This window comes from Aptenodytes patagonicus, chromosome W (assembly GCF_965638725.1).
Source record: "Aptenodytes patagonicus chromosome W, bAptPat1.pri.cur, whole genome shotgun sequence".
In the NCBI taxonomy this organism is placed as follows: Eukaryota; Metazoa; Chordata; class Aves; order Sphenisciformes; family Spheniscidae; genus Aptenodytes; species Aptenodytes patagonicus.
This window is the reverse complement of record NC_134981.1, coordinates 31328478-31342713: the sequence shown is the minus strand read 5'-3', so window position 1 is coordinate 31342713 and position 14236 is coordinate 31328478. Positions and strand designations below refer to the sequence as shown.

Sequence of the window (14236 nt, the reverse complement as noted above, 5' to 3'; positions counted from 1 at the left end):
TATGCTTTTATGGGATGGGCTGTGCATATGCATGAAGTGGACGAAAGAAACTCGGTGGGCAAAATGGTGGCAGAATGCTTAATTGTTCATATGTACAAAGTTCAAATAAACCTATAAACTTACATGCAAAATAATAATTTATAATTAAATTAAGCATGTTAAAATATATTTATTATAATAATTATATTATACTACTTACTTGTAATTCACTATAAACCTAAACACAAAATCATTTTGGCCAGAGTTACAGATCATTGATTTTCAATGATGCCTTTAATAGTAAGCTAATTAGACAAAATAAATTATTTTCTATATGTATTTTCCATATAGGTGCGCACCTCACATGCTGTTGACATTATACAAGTAAACATTAATGAACTATTTGCATACTAATGCATTCACCTGATGTGTCTGAGATGTTTTTCCCTTGCATACTGAGTGCAAGGATAGGGTCTGTGGATGATGGCAGACTAATTATCTGTGAAAAATAAAGCCCTGTGTTTCCTCAGAGAATAATTAAACTGTAAGCAAGGATTATTTCTCCATAGGCTACTTCAAGAGACCCCAACATCAGCTTACTCTTTGCAATAAAGCAATAATATCTCTATGCTCCTCGATCTTTGGTCTCTTTGCTGATATTACTAAAGGAAGGCACATTAACAGTATTATGGTGTTGAAATTCAAGACTTTTGAATTTGTAATTAGAAATTAAATATGGTATTTAATAAAGAAAGTATATTTCAGGCATAGAAGATTTGCATTAAGACAACTAAGCTGTAGTTCCAAAGCACTACATTAGCTCTCTTTAATCAAGTTGGTGACAAATCTTTTTTTACAATATATTTCATAAAGTAGTAGATTAAAAAAGCACTTACTCTCAATACACATATATTAAAATGGTGACTAATCATATACATATTTTAGAATTACACGCTGTTGCTTTTGGGAAGCTGATGTGGTTTTCATAATCCTTAACATTTTATTTAAAAAAGTACCCTGTTGAACTGAGAGGGTAGAGGTTGTTTTCCAATAATGATATATCTATATTAAAAAATCTGTTGATGAATATTTTCTGAATTTAAAGTTTTGATGATTTGAGCACTTGGATTCTCATTTGGACATTCAGTCATAGGATTTTTGCATAATTCTATTTTTCCTGGATATTTTGAAAAAAATTATAAGACATTTTAAAAAAAAAAAAAGAGAAAGAAGAGATTTGAGGGCTCTGACCATTCTTATTCTGTCTGTGCAGTTCGACAATCAGCAAGCATTGGGAGGCAGAACTGGCCACGCTCAAGGGTAATAACGCTAAGCTCACAGCAGCCCTGCTGGAGTCCACTGCCAATGTAAAACAATGGAAGCAACAGCTTGCTGCATATCAGGAGGAAGCAGAACGTCTTCATAAGCGGGTAAGTCGAGGCAAACAGCCAGGATCCTTGAGGTGGAAGTACTGGTGACTGTATTTGCTCATTTTGAAGTAAAATAAGCTTATTGTTGGGGCTTTAGGTTAATCTTTGAGACAGAAATTAATGATGACTTTAAAGTACACAGGGTTCCTCAGTTGGGAAATTCTTTCTTTTGTAGCAGTTCCTTTTCTGCAGAGGGTTTTGTTGCAGGAAGAGTTAGCTAACCTGTGATACTTAGGACATGTCTGCCAGCTTTCACTCTTCATTTGCTGCCAGCTGCATCACATCTGTTTCAGGACCTTCTCCATAGCATTACACTTTAGTCCCTCTTGCATTTAAGCCCATAGAAACTTGACATCAGATCTGTAAGTTAAAGGAACCCTGTTGTAGTTTCCACATATAACAAAGACCAACAGCTTCCTTTCATCCTTTCATCCTTGCACCTAAAGAAAACTGAACGTAGAATCAAGCTCATTATACACAATTAGAGATCTGCCTCTGCTTTCATACAGGAGGGGCAGGGTCCCGTTCCCTTCACTGTAAATTTTGTTTGCAGAGGTCATTTGGCAAACCAGAGATTAGAGCACAATGGGGGCAGAAATGCCAGTGTTTGAGAGAGGAATAAAGTGTATGCAAGGTTGAAGGCTGCATTATGAAAACAAGTATATAATATTTTTATTTCTCTTCTCTTCACATGTAACTCTCTCTATATTGTATAATTTATTCATATTTATTCATATGAATTTTTCATCATAGTTTAGGACATATTTTTGTGCAAAGTGAAGGCAAGATTAGCATATGTATGGAGGGAAGATGTCTTTGATGGAGCCGTATTAGTTTTGTTAATATCAGTTAACTTAGAAAAATATCAAGGAGATGAACTTAGTTAAGGAAATAAAAACAAACAAAAGCCCTATATGCTTTTTTGCATGAAGACCGGTTTCATGAATATGCTGACAGAAGGGAAAGGTCAAGTAGCAAACATGTCAGACAATTTGGTTTTATATGCTGTACTCTCTTAAATGAAATAAGGTATGGCAATTACAGTTAGCCAAATCCTGCAAATTGTGAAGGGTTCTTTCAGACCTGTGCTGGATCTGTCCAACTGGAGGCTAGTAGTCCCAGGAACAAGGATCATATTGATCTGAGGAGGAGAAATTCAGCAGGCTGCATCTAACCTGGAGGTCTGGAAGAATAGCAAGAATTCCCTTGAGCTTGAGAAACCTGGGGAAATGGCAGGTTGTTGGGACTGTCCTATACCTAGACTGACTTGCAGATGAGGATCTTGAAGTCCCAGCCAAATGAGTTGATAGGAAGGAATGACAATTTCCGTTGGACTGTAACTGTGTGTGCCATAGCTGGCTGGACAAAATGCATGAAGTGTAATTAAAACTGGTGCTTTTTGAAAAGTACTTTCATTTCAAGAAATTGGCAGTTGCTGACAAAATTGCTTTGCTTCAGAAATTTTCCAGTCAGGAACAAGTTTGTCACGTGTGTTTGTATAGAGAGAGAGTTTCACTTTGTCATCTCATTTAAGCTTCTCCCCTGGAAGGGTGGAGGTTCTAACCTGTGCTCCAGGTTTGTGAATAGATAATAATAGTCACTGTTGATAAAATTATTTAAATTATAACCTTATTTTATAATTACTATAGTGCAAAAGTTCAGGTGGATTTGATCACCAGATTCAGGTTTTACAGTGAAGAACTTATTGCTAAAACGTGAACATAATGAGGTAGCATTCTTCATACTAAAATGCATTAACAGCTTTTTGTTGCAAAGCTGAGACAATACAGCAGCTGAATTATTTGCCTGTCATGGGGAGACCCAATCAGACAATATGGGCAAGGCACTGTGGTAGAAGATTCCTTTTTCTTGATGTTACTCTCACTCTTAGTAAAAACTTATTTAAAATCTGTTATTTGAAAATACAATTAACGAATATAGGAACTTTTAGCATGTCACTTTGCTTGTACCTGATACTGCAGTTAACAGAAGTAGTAACCAAGTCTTTGTAGCTACATTCATTAACAGCTGATTATTTTTTATAACCTTTGCCCAGCAAATTTCCTGCAATTATTTTGTATTGCTGAGGGAATGCAAAATCTTATAACATGGGATCATTTACGCTATGCTCTTTTGATCACCTTTTACGTGCCTTTATTAAATGTTTCTGTAATCTGTGACCTCGGGGCTTGTTGATATCTCATAGAATATAGGAATGCTCTGTGCCTATGGCTCTCTGGGCATGCCTGTAAATTACGACAGGATAGTTCATCAAGAGTACTGCCCTCTATTGGAATTGCTTTTAGAAAAATATAGACTTGGCTAACTCTAGGCAAAAGTATGCAGATTATGTAAAAAAAAAAAAAAAATCAATCTCAATCTGTTATCCATACAGTGTGATACAAGAGCTGTTCTAACCTGCATGCTGGAGACTGATCTTTCAAATTGAAATAGTGCCCCATTCAAAAAGAAACTGCAAGTCTGATACTTCTCTGTTACACAGATAGAAAATGTGCTGTTGAAATGGCAGATGTGGAGACTGTTGGTTATGGTATATGTGGTAGCAAGCAGTGTTAAGTCACTGTATTGTGTTATCTTTCTGTTAGGTTTATCTGTTAAGCTCAGTATAAACACGTAGCTGCAATTGATCAAAAAAATGTTCCTCAAATTGGAATCCGTCTCACCTGAGATTATGTAGAAGTTATACATCAAGTCTAAGATGGTAATCTTTTTTTCTTGCAATTCATGGAGAGACAAAAGCATGAAGAATAAGTGTCCCAGTCTAAGAAAACTGTCTAAGGTGTTGAGTTGAATTTGCTCCTCTAAGTGCTTGTCTTTCCCCATAGGATAATCATCAAGATAGTCCTATAAACATACTTTTAGTCAGATGAAAGGAACCCCATCCTTAGTTCACAGAATCACCAAATAATTTAGCATGGAGGGGAATTTTGGAGGTTATCTGGTCCAATTTCCCACTGAAAGCAGGGCCAGCTTTGAAGTTAGATCCAACTCCAGGGTTGGATCAGGTTACTCAGGGTTGTGAGTCAAGTCTCGAAAAATGGAGATCCCACAGCCTCTCTGGGCAACCTGTTCCAATGTTTGACCACCCTTCTTGTCAAATTATTTTTCCTAATATCTAATTGGAATTTGCCGTGCTGCAACTTGCATCTGTTGCCAGTTCAGAAGAAAAATGGTTTTTGATCCAAAAGAACCTTTGTTGAGAAAAGTTGAATAGAAATGCTCCTACAAAATTTATTTCAAGGAGAAACAAAAGTTTGGAAATTAATTTGCATGTTCAGTTGTAATGTAGTTGTTGTTTTATATGGAAAAGTTGGCTGTCACAGCATCTTGCCCACTGGAGAAGAAGAATGTGTGTAGATATGTATGCATTGGAGGGATACGCTCACTTACAAGATCATAGTCTTTTATAAAATAGACCAGCCTCCAAAATGAAGAATGGTACTGCCAACACTAGCTGCTATATTTAGTTCAATTTAATAATATATTATGTGGTTTATATAGAATGTAATTGTGGTATTCACTCCTTACGTGCTTTAGGTTTATATACAAATTTTGGTTCCTGAGTCATCTGTCTGCAAGCTACAGCAGACTCATATCCTCTGTCAGGTGTGGTGTATGTGGGGAAGTAATGCATATTGATTAGTAAACTTTGCATTATTATTTCCATCTTTAGTTTCCTCTTTATATAAATAGCTTTATAAATAGCCTTATTTACATAAATAGTTTCCTCTTTATATAAAACAAATATTTTTTATTGCTAATACTGTCGTCTTAGTTGAATTCTTATGGTACCTTTTTCCACAGTTTGAACTTTGTCATGTTTTATTTATAAATATCCATTGATTTTACATTATATCTCACCTTTCTATTTTCCATTTTCCTCATTCACCGTGATAAACTGAGTCTTTCAGCTTGTGCAGTATTTCTTGTAAACTTTGCTTTTTAATTTGTTTGAAATTATTTTAAACCCAACATTTTTTATTCTATACTTGTTTTCAAATTTGACTGAAATATTTTTTCTGTGTATCACATTGTTTACACTTTTTAAAATACAGAAACAAAGCTAAAATGCCCCTCTCTGATTTTGATTGCATTTTAAAAAATTAATTTCATTTATTATTTGTCATTTCTGATTAAGTATAACATTTCCTCATCTATCAGTTCAGTTTTTCATATTAACCTACATTTATTTGCTTTCTCTGAGGCCTTTATCTTCCTTCTCCCATTTGTTCTCTGTGTTAATAATGCCTAGAGCTGAGAAGAGGCAGAGTACACATTCAGTGTGGCTGAGTGCAAAGTTCTCAATAAATTCAAGTTTTGTGCTCTCTTCTGATATATTGTGAGCTTAAGTCAGAAATACTGTACTTTGATATTTTGTCAGACATTATATTTTTCAAAAGTTTACTAAATGAGTGTATGGATTTTTCCCTCTAAAATATAGAGATAATAATTATGGGAAGATGTGATGCCCAGTCAAGAGCTTAACTTAGAGCTCTCAACCTTCTCTCCTCTAATCTGCTCAGAAGCAGTTTAACAACAAGGATTTCCCTTAAATGGGGTTGGGGAGCACTCCAACACACCTTGCATAACTTTTCGAAGTCAAAAGGGGTTCATGAATTTAGAACAGCTCAGTAACAGAAAGAAAAACCCTGAAGTAAGCTACTTCAGACAAATAGAATAGCATTGGTGCTAACATTAATCCTGATATCATAGAAAGGAAAGGATTTTATGGTGATATGAATTATGGAAAGTAACCCAAAGTTTCATCTTTGTCATGTAAAAAATGAAAATTATACATTTTTTTCTTGCATGCTAACTGCTAAAGTAAATCATCCTATGACACTGGGCAATAACGCAGAGTAATAACACCAGTGCATAATAAAAGAGCTGCAGTCCTTGAAGATCATTCATCTGCAGGAAAAGAAACCTGAGATAACAAGAGATGAAGGCAAGTGATCAAGCTCTTGGGTATTCCTGAAAGAACAGAGAGGTAAACTCTTAAATTCTAGCTTGTTATTTTACCAGGATTTCCTAGGAAATAAGTTAAAATTAGCTTATTATGTTCCAGTTCTTTCATTCAATGAATTAAATAAGTATGAGGACATCTTATGTAGTCATCAAAAACACCTGACAAATAATGGACCCTAATTTCACTCCTGTTAAAAGAAATTTTAAAGTGGATATTAAAAAAATGCATGAACATACAGAAATAAAACCATGGTCATTTTACTGGGCTATTTCTGTGCTACTTAAAGAAAACAAGAATCTATAAAAGCAGTTATTAAAGTCCACAAGAAGTATGGGATGCCATATAAGCCATCTGCTCAGATTATCCAAAAAATTTCTATAGAAAATCTTTGCAGACCCCTTAGCAGTCACCTCCACGTTTCCACCAGCTGCATTAATAATTGAATAACCAAAACTCAATTTTGAACATGCAGATGTGTGATAAAGTTGCTTGCTGAATCAGAGCCCATATTATGGGCTTCTTACATGCTGGGAAGTCAGTGCTTATTGAACAACTTATTAGCACCACTGTGGGACTACTGTGAATAACTGTTTGGTTTTATATGACCAAGGAAGGATATTTTCTAAAAGTGGAGATATGAAATAAGGTGACAGAAAGTGTGGTAACGAGAAATTTATGAATGGAGTTTTGACCCAAAAATTTATTGGCAATGCACCTTTTTAATGTGATGCCTATCTCTTGTCATCCTCCCTTTAAGACTGTGTCCCTCCTACCCCCACTGAACAATCCAAACTTATATTTAAATTTGGTTTGATTGATTAAAGAAAAAAGTTATCCAAGTATAACTTCCTTCTTAAGATATTGTAATTAGCATGTGGCTAGATAGTAGCTTGGTACCATTTGTTTAATAAAGAAAATAGATGAGCATTTTGTAGGGTAAATATGGTTAGTTTGGCAATTTAATCAAAACAGTGGGATTACCATTTTGCTTGTATTTGTCTATGCATTTAATTGAAACAAATGTGCGTGCAGATGGACCAATCCTGAGTGCACAAAAAATGGACAACTAAGTCCATATTTTTACATATGCAGTCCTTTCATCTGGAATTGCAAGTAAATTCTTGTTGCACTAGAAACTCCCAAAAAGGCAAAAAAAAAAGGGGCATTTCTTGTCCAAGTGAGGTCATAATGTTAAATATTGACCAAATGTTCGAGAGAGATGTTCTGGGAGTATTAGGGTTTTCTACAACACAGTAAGATCTGGAAAGGCTAACTGTTCTAACTGTGATAGTCGAGTTTTTAGAAGACATGTGGGACATATAGTGACTTTGTTTTTTATTTTTGAAATTACAATCTTGCCTTAAAAAAAAGTTTATGTTTTAGAGTAGGTTGTAATTATCTGCATGAGGTCTGTTATCCTTCTTACAGTGGAACTAGTTTCTAATAAAAAGAAATCCAGAGTAATATTTTAAAAATCCTTGAGAAGAGAAACCATTGTGGAGGCTGACCACCTTCTTTGCATGGAATTAGGGGATACCAAAGAAAAAATATGAGCATTTTATTTCAGGGGATATGTATTTTTCTCTCAGATGTACATTTTTTGCTCCTCCAATATCCATTTCAGCTATCATAAGTTCCATATTAATTTTGAAATGGTATATGTTGTCAGTCTTGATGTTAGAGTATCAGAGCATTTCCTACGACAGGATTTCTGAAATCCAGCACGTACTCTCAGCTCCCTTTCTATGCGTGATTCCTAATATAAATAATCCACATCTAGCCTTTATCAAGATTCAACCCTTAGTTAATACTTACAGTTTACTAAAAAGATGGTCCCTTTTCAGACAGAGCAGGTGAATCAGGTTATGGTAGTTTTGTTTTCTGAAATCAAAATGTGAATTCGGCTTTTTTTTATGGATGGTGAACTTAAGGCAAGTCCTTTCTGTCTTTTTCTGTTTGCCTTGATTTGTTTTTAGAGCAGATTTGCATTTAGGACCCAAGACTATTTCATTGGGTTTTTTTCTGGGAATTCACTTTGACTGAATGTGAGGTGATACAAAAGTGTCATATACAAGATTATAATTTGGAAAAGAAATAAAAACAACCAACCAAACTGCTGTCACTCTGGGAAAGGAAAAAAAATGTTTTCACTGAAGGGTCCCTCATCCCCATCTTCATCATCTTTCTAAAAAAACTAAGAAATGCTTTAAGATCCTTTTATCTGCAAGTTATAAAAAACATACACAAATATGCCACAACATTTTTATGTACTCAAAGCTTTGTAGAATAAAATATATCCTATAATTGCAAAACTTCATTGGAGAATGAGGAAATTACTGGAGTTAAATCCTCAGGATTAAAGGATGACATATCTGTACCGTGTTTGCTATTGCATGTATTTCATGAGCTGGTCAGATAGCTGGAAAAAATATTTGCTAATTAGGTTGCAGAGAAAGGGATATCGCCTGAAGTTAGTATTAGCATTATCAGTTGCAAATAATAATGCATGGCTGAAGCTCAAAGCATCGATTTTAGTACACTACTTATATTTTTAAATATTCCTACTGCAGTTTCATTACTTTCTTCACAAAAATCAAGCAGATGATGGATTATTCCTCTTTCATCTCTGTAGGAATGAATAACTGTGGAAAACATTTTGATATTTCCATGGCTTGAGGCATCAGTGCCCACAGAGAAAAATGTGTCTTTTTCAGCAAAATCTTTAATTGTTTTCTCAGTTGAAAAAAGTACTATATTGTTGGTAATGCACAAAACTCCCCCTGCCCCCAGATTATCATTTTATCTATGGGTAAATCTTGGAAAACTACAATAATTAATTTGCTGTCAGAAGTGATGTATATGAATAATACTATGGTGCGCTTTTTGTTCTTTCAACAGCAACCTTGAAAAGCAATTTTCCTTGTTTTCTGCATTTTCACATTTCTTAGCACCAAAAATCTTTCCAGAGTTTTTATTCTTGAAAGCTATACTAGAATTATTTTTATGATCAGCTTGTTTGCATGCTGTCTTGCATCTTACTGTCCACCATGAAGAACTGAGAAGCTGCTTCTGCATAAATTATGTGAAACTTTATACAGTTATTCCCAGTTTTGCCGAGCCATGCAACATCATTTCTCTTCTCATTGTGGAAAGCAAAGGGCTCTTTTCTTCTTTGTAGGAGGTTCATCTTGAATTATTGATGGAATAATATTATCAGTCACAGTTATGATCCATTTAGGGATGTAACTCAACCAGCTGAAAATACATAATTAATACTTAAATTCAGTCTTGCCATGTGAGCACTCTGCCTGTTCTGCACTGTAGCCTGGGTTAGTAGACCTTGGATATTGCATTCCACAATAAATATGAGATAAAAATATCTTTAGGGAACAAGAAGTTAATAGTGTCAGGTATATCTATAAAATAGGCTACAGCTACACTGAAAATATGTTCTAATCTGTCTGTCTTTGCATTTCTGTAGTAGTTGAAGTAATTTCTGTATGAAGTTTAGAAGGAATTTCATGATCTGCTGGCACTGAATTTAAGATGCTGAATAAAAACTATTGTTGTTTGAGATCAGAAGTGTACAAATTTATCTCAAGAAAGTGGTTTGAAAAAATGAATCAACCTGCAGCAAACATAGCTCAGATTCATTCCGTCAATAATTGCTCAGGGAGGGTTACCACTCAAAATATTTCTGTCATTCCCACTTCTTTGCCTCTGTCTAACCAAAGTCTTCACTCATGAAGCAGTTGTCTGTGTTGAGATTTGGTGCAATCTCCTCTCTTGGTTTCTTTGTGCTTTGATTTGGTTTGTTTTCTTTGAGAGATTCTTCAGTCTTCTGAAGCTTTGAGCAGTCACTGTCTTAAGCTCACATCAAGTCTGTAACTCCTCGTTGTGTTACGTGGCCCAAAGCCTCACTCCTCCAGTCTTCCCAGCAGCCCATTGTGCGCTAGCTGTCTGCTACAATGAAAACTTCTGCCTGGCATCCTCCTCTATTTATAGGCTGTTGACCCTAGATCAAAATTTCCAGAAAACTCTCGAATGGCCTCTGCTGAGAAGTTCTAGGCTCTGCCAGAACAAATTGCCTTGCTGTCTTATTTCAGCTGACGTATTTCGCACTGAAGTATGCAGTTAAGTATAATAATGGCCATATACTAGAACTGTTAGCTCATTAAATAGTCACTAAAAAGCCCTTTCAGAATTTTTTTCCCTATGTGCAATCCTTACCTGGATGATAAATGCAAAATAAAGAAGCAGAGGCTAAGAACAATTTTTTTTTTCTTTTTTAGTCTCAAATACGAAGCCACAGTATTGACTTTTTTCAGATATGCAAGTCAGTGCAGTCTTACGATAGCACAATAGAAGAACCTTGTTTAATCAGTTATTGTTCAAAGACTGTTTTTTCAGTCTGAATTCTGTACTGGAAAAAAGGCTTAATGACAGGTACATTGCTTAGTGTTGCTGTGCCAAAGGCTTGAATGATTATTGAGCCTTGCTCTTAAACATGAAACACTGAATGAGGAGATGTCCCTGAAAAGAGCATGTGGGAGAGCCAGACTAAAGCATTTTAGCTTCCTTTTATGCCCCCTTCTGTGCATAATGCATAAACAGTTATTTTTAATGACTTTTGGACCACTGGTCATGAGAAAAATAAATTCAATTTGAAACAAGGAAATAGAGCAAGTAAATGCTGTCCAGATTTTTGCCTAGAGCTTTATCTTTTGTTGCTTCTGTTTTCAATTGCATATTCTTTATATCGCATCGTTTTCCAGCCCATCTTACTCTACAGATTTTTTGAAAGGGTCACAATACGATTTTCTTTTTTATAGGTACATTCAAGAGAACATCATGAAGATATTTGACATCTTTTCAGATCTCTGTAGGAATGGGCATTTAAATATGACTGTGATTAAAGTAAACCTGTTTTTTTTAATTGAATTTGTTCTTTTTTTCCAAGTTACTGATTTTTCAATGAACAGTGAACAAAACAGTTGAACAATGCATTATTTTCTTGCATAAGCAGTAAGAGATGGACGTTTGCCCAGAGAAAAGCTGGACCAGAGTAAGACATCACAGCCCCTTTAGTGTGGGTAATTAATTGCCCTTCTGACAGTGGTTGCCTCTGTTAACAAGAAGGTTTGTGAGAGCACTCCCTACTATGCTCAAGCAAAATTAGCTGTGCTTGCTTAAGCAATTTCAATAGGTGTCTTGAGTTAGTATGGACTGGAATGCACTGGGGAGTGTTCACGTGAGCCACACAGCCGGCAGGGCTGTAGTGGGAGGTGTTTTCAGCCAGCGACAATACATGCAGCCAAGAGCTGTAACATTTCATCCACCCCAGTTCAATCCACCAGCATCCTTGGACTCCAGACTCGCACCAACACGTGCATCCTCACCATGTGTACCAGCCCAGAGGAAACCATGTGGAGAGCAGTGGGGTCCAAGCCCTTCCTTAGTCACAGGATGGGACACCTCTGCACCTGCTTCTAGGGCACTAGGCGCTAGGACAGAGGTGGTTCAGGGACTGGGTTTTCTTCTGTCTCTCCTGTTGAGGCTCTTCCACTTTGCATAAATGAGTATTCACTGTGCCAGTACTTGGTAAGAGCCAGCGGGTATTGCCAAGTGCAACAGCTTTAAAAGAGAGATTGACCTTCTTGGAGGTTACCATGCAACGTTCTAGTCTTTACCAATAGGTAGGAGAGGGTCTGACCCTGGGTTCCCATAACAACCCTAGCCCTGGGTTCACAGAGGCTTCCACCTCCAACTCAAGACTCAGTTCAGCAGAAAAGCATGGAAATGTTTAACAAGTTGAACTTCAGAAGGGGTGAAGGTGGGCGAGGTGGGTGAATTTGACAGTTCCAGAAAAACTTAGGAATGAACTAAAGCTCTGCATAAAGCCACAGTGGCAGAAATACAGGAACCTACGTACAACTGTGGCAGCTCTGCTAGATGGTGAAGGGTTCTTGACTGGACAAGACCCTGAACAACCAAATGTGACTTCAAAATTGGCCCTATTTTGAGCAGGGGGCCTCGACCAGATGACCACCAGAGTCCCCTTCCAGCCTAAGTTATTCTGTGCCTCTATGATTCTTGCTGTATTTAGATGTTAGTTCAGACACTGGTTAGATATAGGTTTATCCCAGTCGGTGTGTTCCAATTCTGCTTGTTTGTTTTTTGTGTAATTATAGTGGTGAATACTGTAATAGTCACAATTGGTAGCAGTCACAAATCATCTAAATAGATATATTTTTGTGTAATTGAAGCAAATTGAGAAAATTATCCAAGACCAGTCGTAATGCTCAGTGGCATATAAAACTGAGCAAACTGCTATTACTTTTTTGCCATGAGCACCGATATTTCTTTTGGGACAATTCCAGCCAATAAGATAGTTCTTGGGGGTGAGGGGTGGAGTGCTGTGTTACCAAGCTATATCCTCATCCCTCATTCCCCTTACCCCTCCCAAGAATTTGCTGTAATCTCAGTTTCTCTCCATTTATAAGCCTGATGTGCAAAATGTCTAATCATAGTTTTCCAGTAGAAGAAACTAGACTTGTCATAGCTGTTACAGAGGGGAAGTTCATGCTCTGTGACTCAGAAAGGAGAAGCTGATAGGGATTTTGTTTTAATTTTCTTGTATTTCATCTTGGCTTTCCTTCGACTTATCCCTGCACTCAGTAATCTACCTTTTGAGCCTACAAACAGTTCAGAGTCTGAAATTACTGGCATCACAGTGGCTTCACTAGCTAGACTACATCGGTGCTGGAGGGCACCAACCTTGATTCCTCAAGATGTTCTTTTATCTAAGAAATAAAATTGTCCTGGAGAATACATGCCCTCTGTCTAGGGGCTACTTCTCTGAGAAAGGTAAATGGAGACCTTAAGGTTTTCGTTGCAGAATTGGGTAGCACAGAAATATACTTTGTTCAAAGGAGTTTTGGGGCCAGATTTGTTAGTTACTGTAGGTAGATGATGCATCTCTGTTGAAGACTATATACTAAGATTGACAGGCACATATTTTCTGGAAAAAAAGAGTTATTGTATTTTTAATATTTTAACAGTTTGTTACTAAAGAAAAAGGTTTTAGTGCAGACATCCACGCAGGCATGTGTTTGCTGCCTGCTAATAAAGAGGAACTGTACTGTTGTGGTTTAACCTCAGTTGGCAACTGAGCACCACACAGCCGCTCACTCACTCCTCCCCTCCCCAGTGGGATGGGGGAGAGAATTGGAAGAGCACAAGTTAGAAAAACTCGTGGGTTGAGATAAAAACAGTTGAAAATAATTGAAATAAAATAAAATAATAATAATAATACACAAAGCAAGTGATGCACAATGCAATTGCTCACCACCTGCCAACCGATGCCCAGCCAGTCCCCGAGCAGCAGCCCCCCCAGCCAGCTTTCCCCCAGTTTATATACTGAGCATGACATCACATGGTATGGAATATCCCTTTGGCCAGTTTGGGTCAGCTGTCCTGGCTGTGCCCCCTCCCAGCTTCTTGTGCACCTCCAGCCTTCTCAGTCGGTAGAGCATGGGAAGCTGAAAAGTCCTTGGCTAGTGTAAGCATTACCTAGCAACAGCTAAAACATCAGTGTGTTATCAACATTGTTCTCATCCTAAATCCAAAACACAGCACTGTACCAGCTACTAGGAAGGAAATTAACTCTATCCCTGCTGAAACCAGGACATGTACAAATCCAAATTGTGTCATTAGCTGTTGGCTTTGTGACTGAGAGATGAGATCCGAAAGTAGAGGAAGAAAGAAGTTGGCAGCTGTACATTGGTGGCTGAGTGTCTGCTATTACATTGTTGATGCTGAGTCAGAAATTGAGGCT

General features: G+C 36.9%; 1 protein-coding gene across 1 annotated transcript in view; it reads left to right on the top strand.

Moving 5' to 3' along the window:
* The window catches only part of LOC143172017 (homer protein homolog 1-like), a 104801-nt gene that overhangs the window by 77815 nt on the left and 12750 nt on the right, over positions 1-14236 (top strand). The window contains exon 6 of the mRNA XM_076361229.1: positions 1253-1409. Coding sequence (XP_076217344.1) covers positions 1253-1409 — 157 coding nt within the window. The remainder of the gene's footprint in view (positions 1-1252; positions 1410-14236) is intronic.